The sequence below is a fragment of the Equus caballus genome, chromosome 24, assembly GCF_041296265.1.
Source record: "Equus caballus isolate H_3958 breed thoroughbred chromosome 24, TB-T2T, whole genome shotgun sequence".
Classification (NCBI taxonomy): Eukaryota; Metazoa; Chordata; class Mammalia; order Perissodactyla; family Equidae; genus Equus; species Equus caballus.
In genome coordinates, this window is record NC_091707.1 from 47,367,502 (window position 1) to 47,385,530 (window position 18,029).

At 51.9% G+C, this 18,029-nt stretch overlaps 1 protein-coding gene across 6 annotated transcripts in view; it reads right to left on the reverse strand.

The window, feature by feature from the left end:
• The window catches only part of CCDC88C (coiled-coil domain containing 88C), a 132,526-nt gene that overhangs the window by 20,773 nt on the left and 93,724 nt on the right, over window positions 1-18,029 (reverse strand). For all 6 annotated transcript variants that reach the window (XM_023628281.2, XM_023628280.2, XM_070249393.1 and 3 more), the window contains 9 exons: window positions 15,740-16,810; window positions 13,584-13,711; window positions 12,404-12,545; window positions 11,283-11,471; window positions 9,925-10,086; window positions 8,436-8,713; window positions 5,231-5,374; window positions 3,110-3,296; window positions 982-1,127 (listed from right to left, as the gene is read on the reverse strand). In XM_023628281.2, the coding sequence (XP_023484049.2) occupies window positions 982-1,127; window positions 3,110-3,296; window positions 5,231-5,374; window positions 8,436-8,713; window positions 9,925-10,086; window positions 11,283-11,471; window positions 12,404-12,545; window positions 13,584-13,711; window positions 15,740-16,810 (2,447 nt within the window). The remainder of the gene's footprint in view (window positions 1-981; window positions 1,128-3,109; window positions 3,297-5,230; window positions 5,375-8,435; window positions 8,714-9,924; window positions 10,087-11,282; window positions 11,472-12,403; window positions 12,546-13,583; window positions 13,712-15,739; window positions 16,811-18,029) is intronic.

Below are 18,029 nucleotides of genomic sequence, written 5' to 3' on the forward strand. Positions count from 1 at the left end.
GCCTGCACCCAGACCACTGCCGTGCTCCACCACACGTCCCTCCACCTGGCCTGCCTTCTCCCCATCCCGTGTCTGCTCAGAACCCCAACTCCCACCACCACGCTTCCTTCCACACCTCCGTGTGGCTCCTGAACATCTGTCTGGTATGGACACAGCTGTGCTCCACATCCCACCAGCCTTATTCTAGTTCCTGGCCATCAGGGGACTGGTTCTGTGCACCTCCCAGGGCCTACGCTGAAGCCAGCACTCCATAAATACCAGCTGAGGGAGGACAAGTGTCACATCAATAACCCACTCCCCAGGTGATCCAGGGGAGAACAGACACAGGAGATAGAAAGAGATAGGTTACAGCACCTAAGCTCAGTCTTTGATTTGAATTCTTTCCCTAAGATACTTCTCATTAGCACTATCATATTTTTAGAAGTGAACTTAATTCTTTTGTTTTTTTTTTTAAAGATTGGCACCTGAGCTAACAACTATTGCCAATCTTCTTTTTTCCCCCCCCCTGCTTTTCCTCCCCCAATCCCCCCAGTACAGAGTTGTATATTTTAGTTGTGGGTCCTCTTAGTTGTGGCATGGGGGACACCGCCTCACTGTGGCCTGATGAGAGGTGCCATGTCCACGCCCAGGATCCGAACTGGCAAAACGCTGGGCCACCAAAGGTGGAGCAAGCAGACCTAACCACTTGGCCACAGGGCTGGCCCCCAGAATTCTAAAATTCTAAAAGCAGATTAAGAAGCTTCTGGCAGTGGGCAGTGTCTTTGCAAAGCAAGCAAAAACTAACCACTACCACCTGCGGAAATCTAGAACCATTCCAGGGAAACCAAGAGAAGGATGAGCTGGTAGGATGGTCTGTCCCCTTGCCCTCAGGACGCCAACGGGCCCAGGGACAGTTCTTTGCCCAGAACATCACCGGTCTTGGTGTGAGGTGGGGAAGCCAGGACCCCTCTGTCGACAGGCATCACCCCCAGACCCCCTTACATGTACTGCTTCTGCTCCTCGTGGTACTGCTCCTTGCTCTCCATGTTCTGCTCGAGAAGCATCTGGTTCTGTTGGCTCAACAGCTGGATCTGGCTCAGGAGGTGATGATTTTCTTCCTCCAAGTTCCCCTTGAGACGGGCGAGCAGCTAAAACACAGATCAACAACGTCTCAGACTGTGACCCCGTGGTTCCACTGCTGGGACTCTAGCTTCTAAAAGAAGGGAAAGGCCACGTGCACAAAGATGTCCATCTCAGTATTACCTACACTTGGAAGGCCCAATACAGCCCGTAACACGGGAACAGCTGAGTTCCCTCTGCACCTGCCCTGTCCAATCCGGCAGCCACTGGCAACATGTGGCTGCCAAGCACTTAAAACCCAGCTACTCAAAACTGAGATGTGCTACGAGTGCAAAACACACAACAGATCTGAAGATCTTACTGTAAGAAAAAAAATATGAAATACCTCAATAAGTTTTTTGGGGTTACATGTTGAAATGGCAATATTTTAAATATACTGCCTAAATAAAATAAATTAATCCCATCTGTTTCTTTTTTAATGTGGCTACTGGAAAATTTTACATTATGATTGTGGCTTGTGTTGTATTTCTATTTTTTTTTTTTTTTAAAGATTTTTTATTTTTTCCTTTTTCTCCCCAAAGCCCCCCGGTACATAGTTGTATATTCTTCGTTGTGGGTCCTTCTAGTTGTGGCATGTGGGACGCTGCCTCAACGTGGTTTGATGAGCAGTGCCATGTCCGCGCCCAGGATTCGAACCAACGAAACACTGGGCCACCGGCAGCGGAGTGCGTGAACTTAACCACTCGGCCACGGGGCCAGCCCCCGTTGTATTTCTATTGAACAGCTCTGCTCTAGAACAGGGTCAGCACGCTTTTCTGTAAAGAGCTAGACGGTAAATATCTGAGGCTTCCCAGGCCAGACGGTGGTCTCAGTTGCAACCACCCAGCTCTGTGGCCGCAGGAGGAAAGCAGCCACAGACAACAGGCAAACGCATGGGTGTGTCCACGTCTAAAAACAACCTTACTTATGGATGCTCATTTTCACTTGCCACAAAATATTATTCTTTTTTTGATTTTTTCCCGACTATTAAAAAACATAAAAGCCATTAAGTTCACGGCCGTATAAAAACAGGCACTGGGTGGGATTAGACTTGTGGGCTGAAGTTCACCCCTCCTGCTCCAGAGAATGCCACCATGGTTGGTGTGGTGGGAAAATCACAGGCTCTGGCTTCAGACAGATGGGTTCCAACCCACTATTGTAGGCCCTGGTCCCTGTGACTGCACAGCCCATGGTGGGAAAGGCATCCTCTCTGCCTTTGTCTCAGCCCGATCTCCTCTGTGTGTGTGCACCAGCCCTGCACGGCCTTCAGGTATCTTGGCACCCCAGACCTCGGTTTTCCCATCCGTGTTGTTCCACAGAGCCCCCTCAGGCTCAAAGGAAAAGGCTTCTCAGAGCACTTCTCCATATCAAAAGGTGAGAGGAGCTGTGTCCCGGGGTGGGTGGGTGGCTGTCCTCAGGGCATCTTGGGGCTGGGGTGGGACCTGGCTGCTCTCCCCTGCCTGATCCATTTTGCCCATCTTACCTGTCCTGGGGTCTGCTTACGATTTCCTCTGAGAAGTTCTGCTGCTTAAGAAGATACTTTCTAGCCTAGTGCCCCAGAAGGGACAGCCCTGCCCCTCTGGAAACCAGGGGACTCCCAAGTAAGCTCCATCCTGACTGCCCCAGGATCCAGAACCAGGCAGCGAGACCCAAGAATGGGGGCAAATTCATGCCGTTTCTCCAGAACAGCGCAGCTAATGACAGGAAAGAAATGGAAGGCAGTGCAGACACGGCAGCGAGGACAGAAATAAAACAGCCGCTTCCACGCGCCTCCCCTGACCCTACAAGAGGCAAAGGTCAGACGGGAAGTGTTTTCTACCGGAGCCCTACAATCGTGGTGCCCGCACCCCTTCCACACGTCTCTGGCTTCCTCTTGGCCTCCATGCCGCCCTCACACCCAGTCTTCGAGCAGGCAGCAACCAGGACCCATCACCACCCTGCTGAGCCCAAGCCTGTGGGCCCAGGGGCCTAGCCCCCGTGTCCTGAGGCCCCGCCCAGCCCCAGGCCTCACCTCGCAGTGGTTGTCCAGCTTGGTCAGCGAGATGTCCATGCTCTGGTGCTGCTCCTTCAGCTCGTCGAACCGGGCCTGCCAGCGGTTCAGCTCCAGCTGCGAGTTGTTCAGCGAGGTTTTCAGCTCCTTGGTGTGGGCGTGCAGCTCCTCGTACTCCCCCTTCAGCTGGTGGTGCAGGAAATTGACCCTGCGGGGTGGAGAGCCATAGGGCCAAGGGGCTGAAGAGAGCTCCCAGGCTCTGTTCCAGCTGTGCAACCTTAGACAAAACCACAACCTCTCTGGGCCACAGTTTTCTCACATGTCAATGAGGAGGCTGAACAAAATCGGTGGTTTTCAAACTGTGTTCTTGGGGGTTCTATGGAGGTACCCCTGGTGTCCCGCGTGGAACCAGGGGAGACAGAACAGGCAGGCTCAGCCACCCACTTCAATAGGGCATCACTGTTACGATCTCTTATATTTAAGGCTTTGAGATACTCACCTACTTGGAAAAAAGGGTTCTGCTGTTAAAACATTTTTTTAAAACATTGAACCAGAACACTTTTGCTCTAAAACTCTACGTCTATGCCCAGCTCTTCTCCCTAATTCCAAGCCCTTTTCTAATTCCAACTCCCGAGATAAATAAAACATGAGCTGCTGGGGTATTACATAATCCACTAAAATTATCACCATCATCATAACTATTATCCAATTGGGGTTTCCCAGGGGAACATTTATATCAGAAAGCTCAAATTACCAGAGGCTCACAGACTCAATTTGGACACAGAGGTATCGTTTGGCCTGCATAGTTTTTTTTTTTTAAATGAATTAGTTTGTCAATATTTAAAAATTGGAAAGTTTCTCATCAACATTCAGATGTCCAGCTTCTCTTAAGAAAAAAGCATAAACTAAAGGATGACCTGGAAGCCCCAGGCTGGCCTCCCAGCTGACGACCTTTAGACGTGTGTATTCTCCATGTCACTGTCTGGTCAGTCGCTGGAACTCTCCCCATGTGCCTGACCTGCCTGGACACTGGAGGCACCTGAGTTCGTGGCCGTGGGGACACGTCAACACAAGGACCTGGGGAGCAACCAGCTTCATATGGTTGTGCCTCTGGGATGAGTCAAGACCTGGATTCAAATCCTGACTCTGCCATTAACTAGGAGCACCAACCTCGAACAAGTCAGTTAATCTCTCTGAGCCTGTTTCCTCATCTGAAAACAAAAAGGGGGTAATAACAGTCCAGTTGATTCTCGTTATTCACGGCCGTGACGTTCTGTAAAGCTGCTGTGAACAAGCAATTAGTGACAGTGAACCCCTGCTTGTAGGGAAAACACAGCAGGAGATTCCTGTGAGTCTGTGGTCACAACATTCCTGTCAACTGATCAAGACATGGCTCGTTTTATGTAGGTTTCTGTTTAAAGATACCTAATGTAATAGACTCATGGCCAACAGCACCATCACTCACGCCCGAACAAAGCTCACTGTCTACCACCCGTGTTTGATCCATACGGCATATCACAGCCTTGCGCCTAGGACACCAGACAGCCCTCCAGCACTCCACCTGGGGCCACTTTAAATAGCAAAATCGCCACCAAAAAGCACAAAAATACAAAAACCACGGCAATAAATAGACCGCGGAAAGGATGTTTGTTTGTAGAATGAGGGCTGAAACAAGGCAGAGGGTGAGCGCCTGTGCAACCTCAGCTGCAAATGCGTGCATGGAAGACGCAGGTATCTCACCACTCTGGGCATGTTCAGGACTGGTTTGGGGGTTGCAAATACATTTCAGCAAGTGAATTCACAACTAGGGAATCTGTGAATAATGAGGATCGACTGAACCTCCTTCAAGAGATCACTGTGCAGCTTACTTTACATGATGAATGGACCTGTGCCTGTAACAATCGTCATCATCACGAGGGGGGATGTGAGTGAGGACCGCCAAACTTAGACAAGGCACTGTCCCAGGTCCCTCCATCCCAGCCACCAGCTGGAGCTCCCTTCTACCTCACCACTATCCCTGTTAACATGACAGCATTTGTAGAAACATACAGTTATCAGGGGACTCATCTGACCCTCTCTCAGTGGGGCTAAGTGAGTTAGTGTGAATGGACGCCTGGACAGCAGATGCCGCCGCACGCTTACCTGTCCAGCTCTCCTCGCAGCCTCTGGTTCTCGCTCGTGGCGATGGCGTTTGTCCTCTGCTCTTGCTGCAGAGCCTCCCTCTCCGTGTGCAAAACCTTCTCCAGCTCGTCCAGCTCTGCCTTGTGTTTCAGCATGTCATTGTGCCTGTTGGTGGGGACACACCCGCTGGGAGCTTGTCCTGGGCCCTCTTTTCCTACAGGTAACACACACCCCAGAAGACTGCAAAGCCCCCCACGAAAAAACAGGGTTCCTCAGGTGGCTTCTCTCCGCAGAGCTGAGGGGGATGGGCAGGGAGTGAGGCTGGACAGCAGTGTAATGGGAGAACGTGGCTGGGAAAGACATATGGGCCAGCTCTTGGGGGGGGGTCTCCCCAGCCCTGGAGCCAGGAGTCTTCTTCCTCCCACCCGACACGTCTCCATGGTCCCTTCGATTCCCTGTCAAAGCAGCCTTCCTCCTTGAGCCACCTGGGAATGCCATGACTGTTTGCTGAGATCCACACCCGTGTCTCAGGGAGTTATAAATAAGTTACAGGTGGTTCACTAAGCACAAATACATCTAAAAGAAACCACAGAATAAACAGCTGAACTCCACTGCACGGAACAGCGAATACAATAGCTGATCGAGCCTCCTCACCAGGGGCTGCGTAAGCCATCCACCCTCCCCTTAGGAACTGAATCTCCCTGTTCTTGGTCTGGCTTTGCAGGAGGGACAGAGGCTTGCCTGGTGGGGCCAGAGCAGCTGTCAGCGGCCAGTTGTTCACCCCTCCTCTCCTCCCCCAACACACAATTTTTCCTCAAGCCCTCCCACCCAGTCCTTACCCTCCCCCACAGTTTTCCCCCTCCCCCCGGCCCTTTGATTTTCTTCTCTGTTCTCAATCTTTATAGGTTACTGCACAGCCGCCTCTGGAGGGCAGCAGAGCACAAGGATGGAGTCCCTGACAACCCCAGGCTGTTCCTCCCACCTGCTGGAACCTTCTGTGTTCACGGACGACTCCCAAGCTCTGCCAAGTCCAGGCTGTGACTGAGGCACCACCTTTCAATCTTCCCTATTCAGGCAAATCGCTCTCTCCAGACCCCCTTCCCGAGTTTTTCACACTCAGAGACAGTTTGACAGAGACCGCCCAGCATTCCAGCTGTCCAGGCTTAGGTCTTCAGACCTTCTCCCTGCTCCCCCGACCATCACGCCCACCCCTGGCCCCCATATCAGCTGTATCCGCACCATGTGACTGAGCCAAGACTTGTAGGGAGGACGTTTGTGCAGTGTTAGCCACAGGGCAGAGGCTGCCCCAGGGTAAACCTGGGGGTTGGGGGCTCTGCCAGCTTTCAGGGCAGTGACCTTTCTCATCCAGGTTAATGATTCTGGAAAAAATCACCCAGGTTTGACAAATGAGGGCCACAGGCTGACCATTAGGGTTCCCAACTCCTGCTTCCCTGTTGGAATGTCTTGGAAAAGCACACTGGTGAAGCACACCTCCAACCATTAGCAACCACCCCACCATAGGGCGGAAACCGTGCGAGTCTTGCTCCCCACTGAATCCCTGGTACGAGGCACGGCGCTCAGTCAACATGTGTTAAAGGAAGGAATGAGTGCGTGTCTCATTCAAGTCTCCAATGAAACGCAGTAAGAACCATCATCCCTGTGTTCCAGGTACCTACACTTCCGAACCCGCAGCCCTCCTGCAGACAGACCAAGGGAGCCTCCGGTCATATGTCCTACCAACAAAAAATCCCGAGTACTCCAGGACACTGTACTGGGCAAGGAATCTAGGCAAAACAACAGTGAACGCTTCCTTCAGAGCCAGGCCAAATTCCACCTGCCAAAACCTTCCCCCACTGAACGGAACTGAGAATATCAAAAGACGTTATCATGTACAACAGGATGGAACGAGTCAGACACAGAAGTGTGTGCCAAGTGTGGGCATCACGCTAGTTTCAGAGTTGTGTGAACACTTTTTTTGCTCTGCGTCTTTAGTCCACTATCCTGGACTATCCCTTGCCGTGTCTACACACAGCACCACAGGTACAGTAGACACTCACTAACTGTTGCATGAATACAGGTCGGGTGCAGAAGGAGACAGATGAAATGCCAAGAGGCAGAAGAAACAGAGTAGACAGAGGGATCAGCAAGTCTTACAGGAGCAGGAGTCTCAGCAGCCCCTGAAGGATGGAGATCTGGGTGGGTAAAGGGGGCAGAGGACTCTAGACAGAGGCCAAAGGAAGTCTTGCATGAGTGACTGAATGAATGTCATCACCCCCGAGCTCACAGCACCATCAGATGCCCTCAGGAGTCTTCACTGGGTCAACCACCTTCCTGGGTCTCTGTGATGGCAATGCCCTGCACCTCAGCTGCTCCCAGCAAGACATGCCGTTTGCTCAGCATCTTGTGGAGGCTGAGTCAAGGGGAACACTGTCAGCAGGGACAGCTCCCAAGCCCAGGAAGGGGTAACCACTCCCCCATGCCACGCCACGTGTTTGAGAGCCTCTCTCCCCTGCGTTAGAGTCACGTGCAACCATACCTCCCCCCAGACTCTGGGTCCTGCCACACCCGCCCAGGGACCTGGCACAATCAGAGATCTGCCTGGACAGCAGCTCAGACCATGCTGGCTGCCTGAATGCGTGCAAAACCTAGGTTGCTGATTTGTCAAGAGTGCAAAGGTGAGATTTGTGCATTTCAATGTATGTAGATTTTAAAGGAGCGTGGCGGTGGAGAGTGGGAGGTATAGATGGAACTTGAGGATGGCAGAATATCGATAACCGCTAAAGCTGGGTGATGGGCACATGGGGGTTTCACTATCCTGCTCTGTTTACTTTCCATATATTCAAAAGTTCCCATAATTAAAGGTCAAAAAACAGCAAGCAGCAGCCCAGACCTTGATAGGGAAGAAAAAGCCTGGGAAACAAAAACAAAGCACATCATTGTAAACTGGCAGCAGGGGTGAACTTCCTCCTGACTCTTGGCTTGGAAAGGAAAGAGAGGGGAGGAGGGAACCCTGAGGGGAGCAGGGACCGGCCGCGGTACCCCCTTCTCCACTCAGGGCCCTCCTGCCTCTCCAGCTGCACAAACCCCAAGGCGCTGAGGGTGACGTTTGAGTTACTTCCCTTCGGGAAAGTTCAGGTGCCCCAGACAATGCAGAGCAGTGGGCCAAGAGGAAACGCGGAGGGAGCAGAGGCGGGGACAGGGGCCCGGGGGAGCCCTCCCACCCCACCTCTCCGAGAGCTCCTTGTGCTCCAGCTCCAGGTTCCGATGCAGCGTTTTCAGGCAGCTGTGCTGGCGGATGAGGGCCTCGTACTCGGCCGACTGGCGCTCGTGGAGTGCGCCCAGGTGCTCGTGGTCCTGAAGCAGGGCCTCGTAGGCGGCCGACATCTGCTCCTGCTGCTTCTGCAGGGTCTCGTTCTCGCTCTCCTTTGCCGTCTGCTGGTTCTGGAGCAGCGTGTACTGAGCAGTGAGCGAGGCGCTCTGGGAGCTCAGGGTGGAATTCTCCACCTGCGGAGAGGCAGAAGGAGATGCCCCCTCACTGTGTGCAGTGGGCAGGCCCCAGGGAGCCACACCAGGGACCGGGGCCAGGTGCTGGAGGCAGACGCCGAGATAACAGGGACTCTCAGGGTGGCCAAACCCCACTGGGAGCACAGTTCTCCCAGAATTTAAAGAACAGCTCTGGGAAGGGGCTGAAACAGCATAAAGGGACCAGCAAATGGGGCTTGAGTCCTGAGCCGCTCTGCACAACAGGACCTTTTCTGGGCAAATTATATTCTTTCTCTGGATAAGCTCCCTGGGTACCCTCTTTGAGTCCTTTAAAAGCCTATTTTCTAGAACAACTGGAGAGCAAATCAGTAAGGATATAGAACCTGAACACTGCCAACCAATTTAACCTAATTAATATTTATAGAACACTCACCCAACATGCACAATTGTTAGAAAACTGGAGAGATGATTCTTCCCAACTCATTCTGAGGCCAGAATTAGCCTGATACCAAAACCCAAGACATCACAACAACAAACCAAGAAAAATAAACTGCAAACCAATATCCTATTTTTTTGTTTTAATAGAACAAATCCCAACCTCTCTGCCAAAAATTTCCTTTATTGTCCCTGACTCCTCAGTTATATATTTTCAAACACTTTTCTCAGAGACTGCCTTAATAAATGATAATTCATTTTCCTACAATCTATGAGCCATAAATAAAAACCAACATCCTAAAAGAGGTGGCACAGACCACTGGTTTTGCCAGATGCTCTCAACCGCCTGGAAGTCACTTCGTACCCCACTGTCCCCATGGAGATAAAAATTCACAGTAGCTTAAGAAAGGCTCTGTTGAACCAAATTTATTTGATCTCAGAACCTCTTTTCCAAGTCATTCCTTAGAACACCTCAAGGAAGATGCTTTTGGGAAAGAGACAAGACCACAAGTAAAAGCAGAGATATGACGTTTTAGCCCCTGCAGGTATAGGCTCCATCACGTAAACAGCTTATAAACCACCGTCAAAGACCCTGAGGCTAGGAACCCTGTTCACATTGAGCCTATTAAAGATAAAACAGAACAAACCCCCAAGCTCTCCCACGCTTTGTCCAGCTCGCCTGAAGAGTCCGAGAGCTCCCGGCTGGTCTCCAGGAGACACAGAGAAACATCCCCCCCCCCCCCCCCCCGCCACCCCCCGGGCTCGGGACCCGCTGGGCCTGCGAGCCGAGCCCTCACCTGCAGCTTGGCCGTCTGGGTCTGCAGCGCCGTGTTGTGCTCCTGCAGGAAGGCGCTCTGCTTCTGCAGGGTCAGGATCTGACTGCTGAAGGCCACATTCTGGGTCTCCAAGTGCTGCAGCTGGTCCTTGAGCAGCTGCTTCTCAGCCTGCAGGGCCGCGTTCTAGGGAGAGAGAGGCATGAGGTCGATCAGACTCCGGCTCGGGAAACACTAACCGGCCACAGGGACTTGAGCGGCAAGGAAGGCTCAAGAGGTGACGCTTGGGGGGCCAAAGACAGAGTCCGCCAGGGCAGAGAAGTAACACATCCCTTTCTTGGAAAAGATAATCAACAGAGGTGGAAAAAGAAAAAAACCCAACTTTTTTTTTGTATGTGCTTTCAAGATAGAAATGAATACAAATAATGGAGAAGCTGCATCGAACCTGAGTGAATGAGTGTGAGCCACAGGCAAGCTGGAGTTAAAGCCGCCTCGTCCTTTCTCTAATGCTTCCCTTTGTTTTCTGCTGAACACTCCCAGAACGTATTTCTGTGGGATTCTAGCACAGGACAGGGAGTCAAAACCTGTGGCAACAGCCTCACCCTACTCAGGAGTGACAGCAGGTGGAATAAGGCAGTTCATGTTCCATTGGACTGATGAAGACCGTGTAAAATATGCCACGAATTGGGCTGGGGGCCAGGACACGCGCTTGCAGTCTGTGCCACCCCTTACTAGCAGGGGACTCCGGGTCAAGTCTCTCAAACTCTGTCTCAGCTTTCTCATCTGTCAAATAATGAAAACCATCACTATCTACTTCATAAGGTTGTTGGGAGAGTCAAACAAAATCAGGGGTTTAGACACGCATCGGCAAACTTTCTCTGTAAAGGGCCAGACAGTAAATATTTTTGGGCGTGCCAGCCATGTGGTCTCTCTCCCAACCACTTACCTCCACCAGCACAGCGGGAAGACAGCCCCACACAATACATACACAAAGGGCGTGTCTGTGGTCCAATAAAACCTTATTTACAAAAACAAGTGGCAGGCTGTGGTTTGCCAACCCGTGGTACTGAGCACCGGAACACAACACTGCAGAAATAGAGTGCTGGTGTACAGGCTACAGGCCGAGCCTGACGGGTAGGCAGCGAGGTGCCGGGGGAAAATGTCCAAATACCCCTTTATGTTAGAAACACTGAGGGACCTCAAATGAAAAGGAGCTCAGAGGACTTGCTGAGACAACCCAAGAAGCAGTCAACTAGATCTGCATAAATCTCAACAGATTCTGACATCCCGTGTCCTTTACAGTAATGGCGTTCTATGAGTGGGACATTAATAGGATGGTCTCTCTCTCTCTCTAAGTGACCACGGCTGGGGCAGCCACTCACATTCCGTTCCAGCTCGATGACCCGGTCCTTCACTCGGAGCAGCTCCATTGTGGCTTCCTTGTGGCTGGGCCCCCAGGGCTCCTTCCCTTGGTGACCAGTGACCAACGTGCCCACAGGGTGCTTGAACGAGTTCTGCAGGTGCGTCCCCTCTTGCTGGTTCTGTCTGAGCATCTCACACTCCTTCTTCACCTGCAGGGATGAGAACATGGAAGTGGGCTTGGGGCAGGAAGAGGCCAGCTCAGAGCCCCACATGAGTGGCCAGAGAACAGCCCTTCACCAAACCCATCTCCTCAGCAACACCCACGACTGCTGACAAGCCACACACTCGGCTTCTGCTTTTGGGGGAAGCATACATAACTTCTGTCCTGCGTGTTTCCCCTCCTTCCAGAGATGACAGAAACGGCACTGGCCTGGGACCCATCTTGCCTCAGTCCCAACTTTAGCCACGTGACTGTGGCAAGAACTTCTCATTTCCCTGAGCCTGGGCTGTCCGCTCCATAAAACGGAGGTAAGCCTCAGGAATACGGGCCAGGCGATGTTATGAAGCCCCTTCTAGCTCTAGGACCCCCTTTGCTCTAAATTCCTTCTTCAATCACGTAGCCAAGAAACACGTGCCAAGAATCTGAAGATGGGAGATGGAAAAGTACCTGTGGAAAGCACGTGTGTGGAGAACACACATGTGGAGGGCTCGTGTGTGCAAGTGTTGGAGGACATGTGTGTGCTGAGAGCAGACACGTGCACATCCTTGCAAGCCTCTGTGCACCTGTCTCTGTCCCATCTGAGGTGCCCATGAGACTCTGCAGGCCTCTGCTGGGTGCCCAATGCTCACACTTTCATGCGGGGCTCTCAGCACTGTCCCCAGATCCCGCCCAGCACACTCGGCACTGCTCTGAGCTCCCGCCTCCCCTCCCCCAGGTCTCTGAGTCTCACTCTGGTTCTGTCCAGCCCTGACATGTATGGGTCCGATGGTGGCTCCCTCAGTACCCGGCAGCTCATCCACACCTGCTCCAGGAAACCAGCATCCAGGCCACCCCCTGCTACCCAGGTGAGGGGCTGGAAAAAGTGGGGCAGGGACCTCGCAGCTGGGACCAAAAGCCTGTCCCTAAGGGGCCAGCTCTTACCACTTGGAGCTCGTTCTGTAACTGGTGATTCAGGTTGGCTTTCTCTTCCACCTGAGCTTCTAAGAACGCAATCTTTTCTTCTTTCTGGGCTAGTGTTGTTTTTAAAGCTGATTCATTTCTGCCCTCCAAAATCTTGTATTTTCTGAAAAATACAAAGATACAGTATCATTTATCTGCCTCTTCTACCCACAAGCTCCTGATCTCCCAGCTGACAACACATCCCTCCCGCATCAAGCTGGTTCCTTTCATCACTCTGCAGCCACTGGCCCAGAAGAACTACAGGAGCCGAAACGCCATCCAGAGCCCTCTCCCACGCAGACCCGCCGGAGGCACCTTCAAATGAAACATCACGGCTGCAGCTTTGCAGCCATCGTCTTAGGGAGGTATGACTATGGCCCTCTTGCAGATGGGGGAACTGAGTCTCAGAAAGGTTAAGCAATTTGCCCAAGGTGATAGTGCTACGCTAGCTGGTAAGTCCATGTGGCCTTTTCACCACACCACAAAGGTGTCACGTTATCTGGTATGTGGAACTTGTCAGTCACAAGTCCAGCAAAGTGCAAGACATTAGATTTCCTTGAAAAATGAGATCATTTAAGAAAGCAGTGCAGGCAAAGGCTGCAATAGTTAAATTAAAAAAAAATTAACCGGCTGGGGTGAGGGAGAGAGGGAGCTAAAAATAGGTGGAACAGAGGATTTTTAGGCAGTGAAAATATTCTATGTAACGGTGGATACCCGTCATTATACATTTGTTCAAACCCACAGAATGTGCAACACCAAGAGCGAACCCCAATGTAATCCATGGATTTGGGGTGATGATGATGTGTCAATTAGGTTCATGGAGTCTGATAAGTGTACCACGCTGGGCGATGCTGACAGTGGGGGAGGCTATGCACGTAGAGGGGAACCCTCTGCATCTTTCCCTCAATTTTGCTGCGAACCTAAAACTACTCTAAAAAATAAAGTCTGCTTAAAGAAAAAAAGAAGGCTTTTTTTTATCGGAGAAAAGAATCTCTTCCCACTCTTCCGTGGGAAGCTCCAGGAAGAAGACCTGGAACATCAAGGACAACAGGCCCTCAGCTGTGAGGAGAGAACGGAGCTCTCAGCTGAGGGCGTGGAGCACGTGGGCCACGGGGTGTGAGCTCTAAGAGCCTGCAGACCACACAGGGGCGGGAGGTCTCACGTGTCGCTGTTGCTGTTGTCATCCTGCAGCAGCAGCTCCTTGTGGAGGCCGACTTTCTCCAGTTCCTGGCTCAGTTTGTCCAGCTCACTGGTCAGCTGCTGGCTCTTCAGCTTCTCCAGCACCAGGTCCTGCAGGGACAGCGAGAAGATGCGTGTGGGACGGGATCCCAGCAGAAACCACAGGGAGGGCAGGCCACAGACCCTCCTCAAGGCCGGGCAACTGTCTTCTCACGTCACAGCTGACTCAGGTGTTCTGAGGGCTGAGCAGGTGGATCGATGGGGATGGGTGGATGGAACGTCTTCCAAAGGGAAGGGATATATGTACTTTTCCAGCCCCCTGGAATTGTGTCAGGATGGATCTAATGTGCTCCAAACACATCCAAAACGTGTGTTTAAAATACAGTTTTGCTGACCTTTGAGTAGCGGGTTTGATTTGTGATAACATGACTGCTGTTTCCATGGAGTAATGTAATTAAATGCTCGTTGCAGAGAATTTGAAACAGAAAAAAGTATAAAGTGGAAAAAGATTTTATTTTAAACTCTGGTTTACTTTGCAAAAGTGGGTGTTGATCTCATGTAGGTGGTTCACGTACTCTTGTCCACTTTCCTTCCATACCTCCGTGGCTTTCCAGGTAGTGACCACTTTGTGCCTGGTGTCTAGTCACACACATGCTCACCCCTACCAAGTTGTCAGGCCTGGAATGGCAGTGTGACAGACAGTGGTGCTCGCCAAACATTCTGTCCCTTCCCCCTAAATTTCCCAGACATGCTGCAGTTAGCAGAAGCCAGATGACTTGTTCTGGCCAATGGGCTATGGAAGCGAGGTGGGTCACTTCCTGCCTGCAGTTGGTGTGTAACCTTGAGCTGCCTGTCGCCTGCCATAGCAATTGCCCAGACCTTGTGTTGAGATGGTGAAGCCATAAGTTCAGAGAGTCCAGACTGCTGAGTCACAGCACAGAGGACAAGCTCCCTGGAGAGTCACCTGGACTGTCATAAGAAGTGAGCCTTTGATGTAGTAAGCTGGCGGGCTTCCGGGGTTGTCTGTTACCGTGGCATATCCTAACCTATGCTTACAGAGGCAGGGGCTATATGGGTCATAGTCATGTTTTCTCTCTCTCCCCCACAACAAGCTGACCCGCCTGCACTGATAATCTTTGTGGAACATGGAGACCTCTCAGTGTTCACCAAATCTATTTGCCTGTCTTCCTCAGCACCCAGCTGGAACAAACTTCCCAGCCTCCCTTGCAGCTAGATGCAGCTGTGCGACTGAATTCTGCCCTGCAAAGTGCGGTCCTTCTCATTCATTCTCTTCCTTGTCCACCTGCCACGTGCAGAGGAGCCACAAGAGGCCTCCACTATGGGATGGCTGAGCCACAGGATGGAAGCAGCCAGGTACCTGAATTATTGTGCTTAAGGTGACCCATGGACAGCCACACAGATGTCCCACATGTGCAAGACACAACTTCTGTGCTGGCTACTCAGGTGCTGAAGTTGCTGACTAGAAGAGTTATTCATCCTCCGTACTGAAGGAATGCCAGATGACCCATGCAGAAAGTACCAGGGAAAAGGAGGACACCCATTTAGCAAGAAACTGTAAACCGTTCATATCTCATAAAGTGATCTTGTAATTCTACTTCTGGGGTTATATCCAAAGGAAACAGATATACTCATGAAGGTGGATGTGTGCAAGGATGTCTAATGTTACTTAAAATAATGGAAAGAACTGGAAACAGCCCAACTACCCAAAAAATAATCAAAGAACCTATAGGATTAAATACCTTGCAGCCATTAGAAATGGTGGCTTTGAAATCTCTTTAACGTAATGAGAAAAGACATAAGTAAAAAATAGAACAGGATTAGGGTGTAGAAATTAGGATATCAAGCATGTGTAGACACAAGCAAGGGGAAATGATCGAATAAGACAAGCAAACCATTGGTAGTGGTTATCTCTGGGCAGTAAGAGTATTATAATAGGTGATTTTCACTTGGTTTTTCATACCTGCAGGCATCATTCTGTTTAGAATCAAGAAAACGTTCACAGAGGACACACACATCCCTTCTATTCTGGGAGCACACACTATGCAGTGCCCGGCTTCTGCAGGCAAACACACCAACCCCACCGTTTGCCCGCAGAGGCGCTGCCTGCACCCAGCTCACCTCTCTTAGGGTCGTCAGCGTCCTCGTATGCATGGTGACTTGCTTGGTGAGGTCCCTGTTGTCCTTCTCCAGCTCCTTCAGCTTGCTGGTCGCGTCCCTGCAGCGGGCCAGCTCCTTGTCCAGGGCGCGGCTCTCCTTCTCGGCGGCGGACAGCTTCGCGGTGCTGTCATCCAGGACCGCGTCCTTGAGTTCCACCTGCTGCCACAGCCGCTTCGTCTCCTTCTCCAGCAGCTTCTTGTCTTTCTCCAGCTGGGCCACCTCCTGCTCCAGGGCCTTCCTGTCCTTCTCAGACCTCTCCAGCTGCTTGTTGGAGAGCCGGAGGGCCTCCAGGTCCCGCTGCAGGACCTGGTTTTCCGCCTCCAGCTCCCCGAGCTCCTGCTCAAGGGCCTGCGCCTTCTGGCCGCTGCTCTCCAGGCTCTGCTGCAGCCGAAGGTTCTCGGCGCTCACACTCTGGTAGCTGAGCTCCAGGCGCTCGGACTTCTTGCTCAGCGCCTTCAGCAGCTCCACGTTCTTCCTCAGCTCCTCCTTCTCCCGCTCCAGCTCCTGGTTCTCCCTCTCGATCTGAGCCATCTTGGTGCTGGTGAAGCGCATGGTCTCCACCATCCTGCGCAGCTCCAGGTTCTCCTCATCCAGCTGCTTGTTGTCCCGCTCCAGACCCTCGAGTTGCACAGACACGTTCTGCAGGGTGTCCAGGGACTTCCGCAGCTTCCGGTTCTCCAGCGCCAGGCCCCGGCTCTCGCGTTCCAGGGCGTCGACCTTCTCGGTGGCCGTCTTCAGGGACGTCACCTTCTTGGCCAGCTGCTCGTTCTCCTTCTCCAGCCGGCGCAGCTCCCTCTCCAGCTCCTCCGCCCGCTCCACCTTCTCCTTCACCTGCTCCAAGTCCCTGTGCAGCTGCTGCTTCTCGAACTCCAGCTTGCTGAGTTTGCTGCTGGTCTCCGTCACCGTCTGGTGGAGGACTTTGTTCTCCTTCTCAATGTCTTTCACGCGGGCCTCGCTGCTGACCTGGGACCTCTCCCGCAGCGACCACACTGTCTGGTTGAGATGATCCTTTTCTTGTTCAAGATCTTTGATCTGCGGGAAAACAGCAGGAATGACTCGAGCTGCTGCATGAACATATTTCAGTGGTTTGGGTCCAAATGGGAGACTAACATTTAGGCCCCGAAAGACCATCCCACAGTACACCCCAAAACCGTCCGAACATTTTCCAGAGGCCTGATGCATAAACAGGTGAAGTGCACGGAGTCAATACTTAGTTCAAGTCAAAACACATTCAGAGCCAGCATGATTGAGAAACGTAAACCACATCTCTCCCTCTTCCTTAAAACAAGGAAACTGATGTCCCTCGGTACTTCGGTACTTTTTATCCTGCTGGCAGGACCCCTATGACCTGGCAGCCCATCTCTGTGGCCTCCCCCTTACCCCACTTTCCCCCTGCAAACATTGCACATGGACTTCCCTTGGCCTCACCACCCTCCACCCTGCAGCCTTTCGTATCACTGGCTCCTTCTCATCCTTCAGGGCTCAGTGTGAGCATCAGCTCCTCAGAGAAGGCTTGCTTCACAACTAAAGCACCCTGCACCCAGCAGGATTCTCTCCCTGGGCACCACGTTTATTCCCTCAATAGCAGAAGTCTGAAATCACCTTGCTTGTCACCTGTCAGTGTACCTTCTAGACCGTAAGTCACAGCTGGGGAGGGGTCCTGGCTGTCTTCTCACCATCTGTAGCACCATCCCAACTCCCTGTGCTCTACTTCAGAAGCTGAAAAACTAAATGCTTGGGGGCTGGCCCCGTGGCCGAGTGGTTAAGTTGGCGCACTCTGCTGCAGGTGGCCCGGTGTTTCGTTGGTTCGAATCCTGGGCGTGGACATGGCACTGCTCATCAAACCACACTGAGGCAGCGTCCCACATGCCACAACTAGAAGGACCCACAACGAAGAAATACAACTATGTACCAGGGGGCTTTGGGGAGAAAAATAAAAAATAAAATAAAATAAAATCTTAAAAAAAAAAAAATTGTCTAAAAAAAAAACCTAAATGCTTGGGTATCAAACACTTGATACCCAGCCTCTTTTGCAGCTAGGGGTGGTCATGTGGCAGATCTGGCCAACGAGATGTTGACAGAGGGTCCTGTGGGGGGCTTCCCTTGCCCCTTTGCTGTCCACCTTCTTCCTGTCCATTCCTTGAGCATTTTCAGCAGCCGCTGCTAAGACTGGCAGAGCAGGAAGAAAAAGGCTTGTCTCCTGGCTGGCATCACTGCGCCACTGCACCAGCACTGGAGTGCCTGCCCAGGA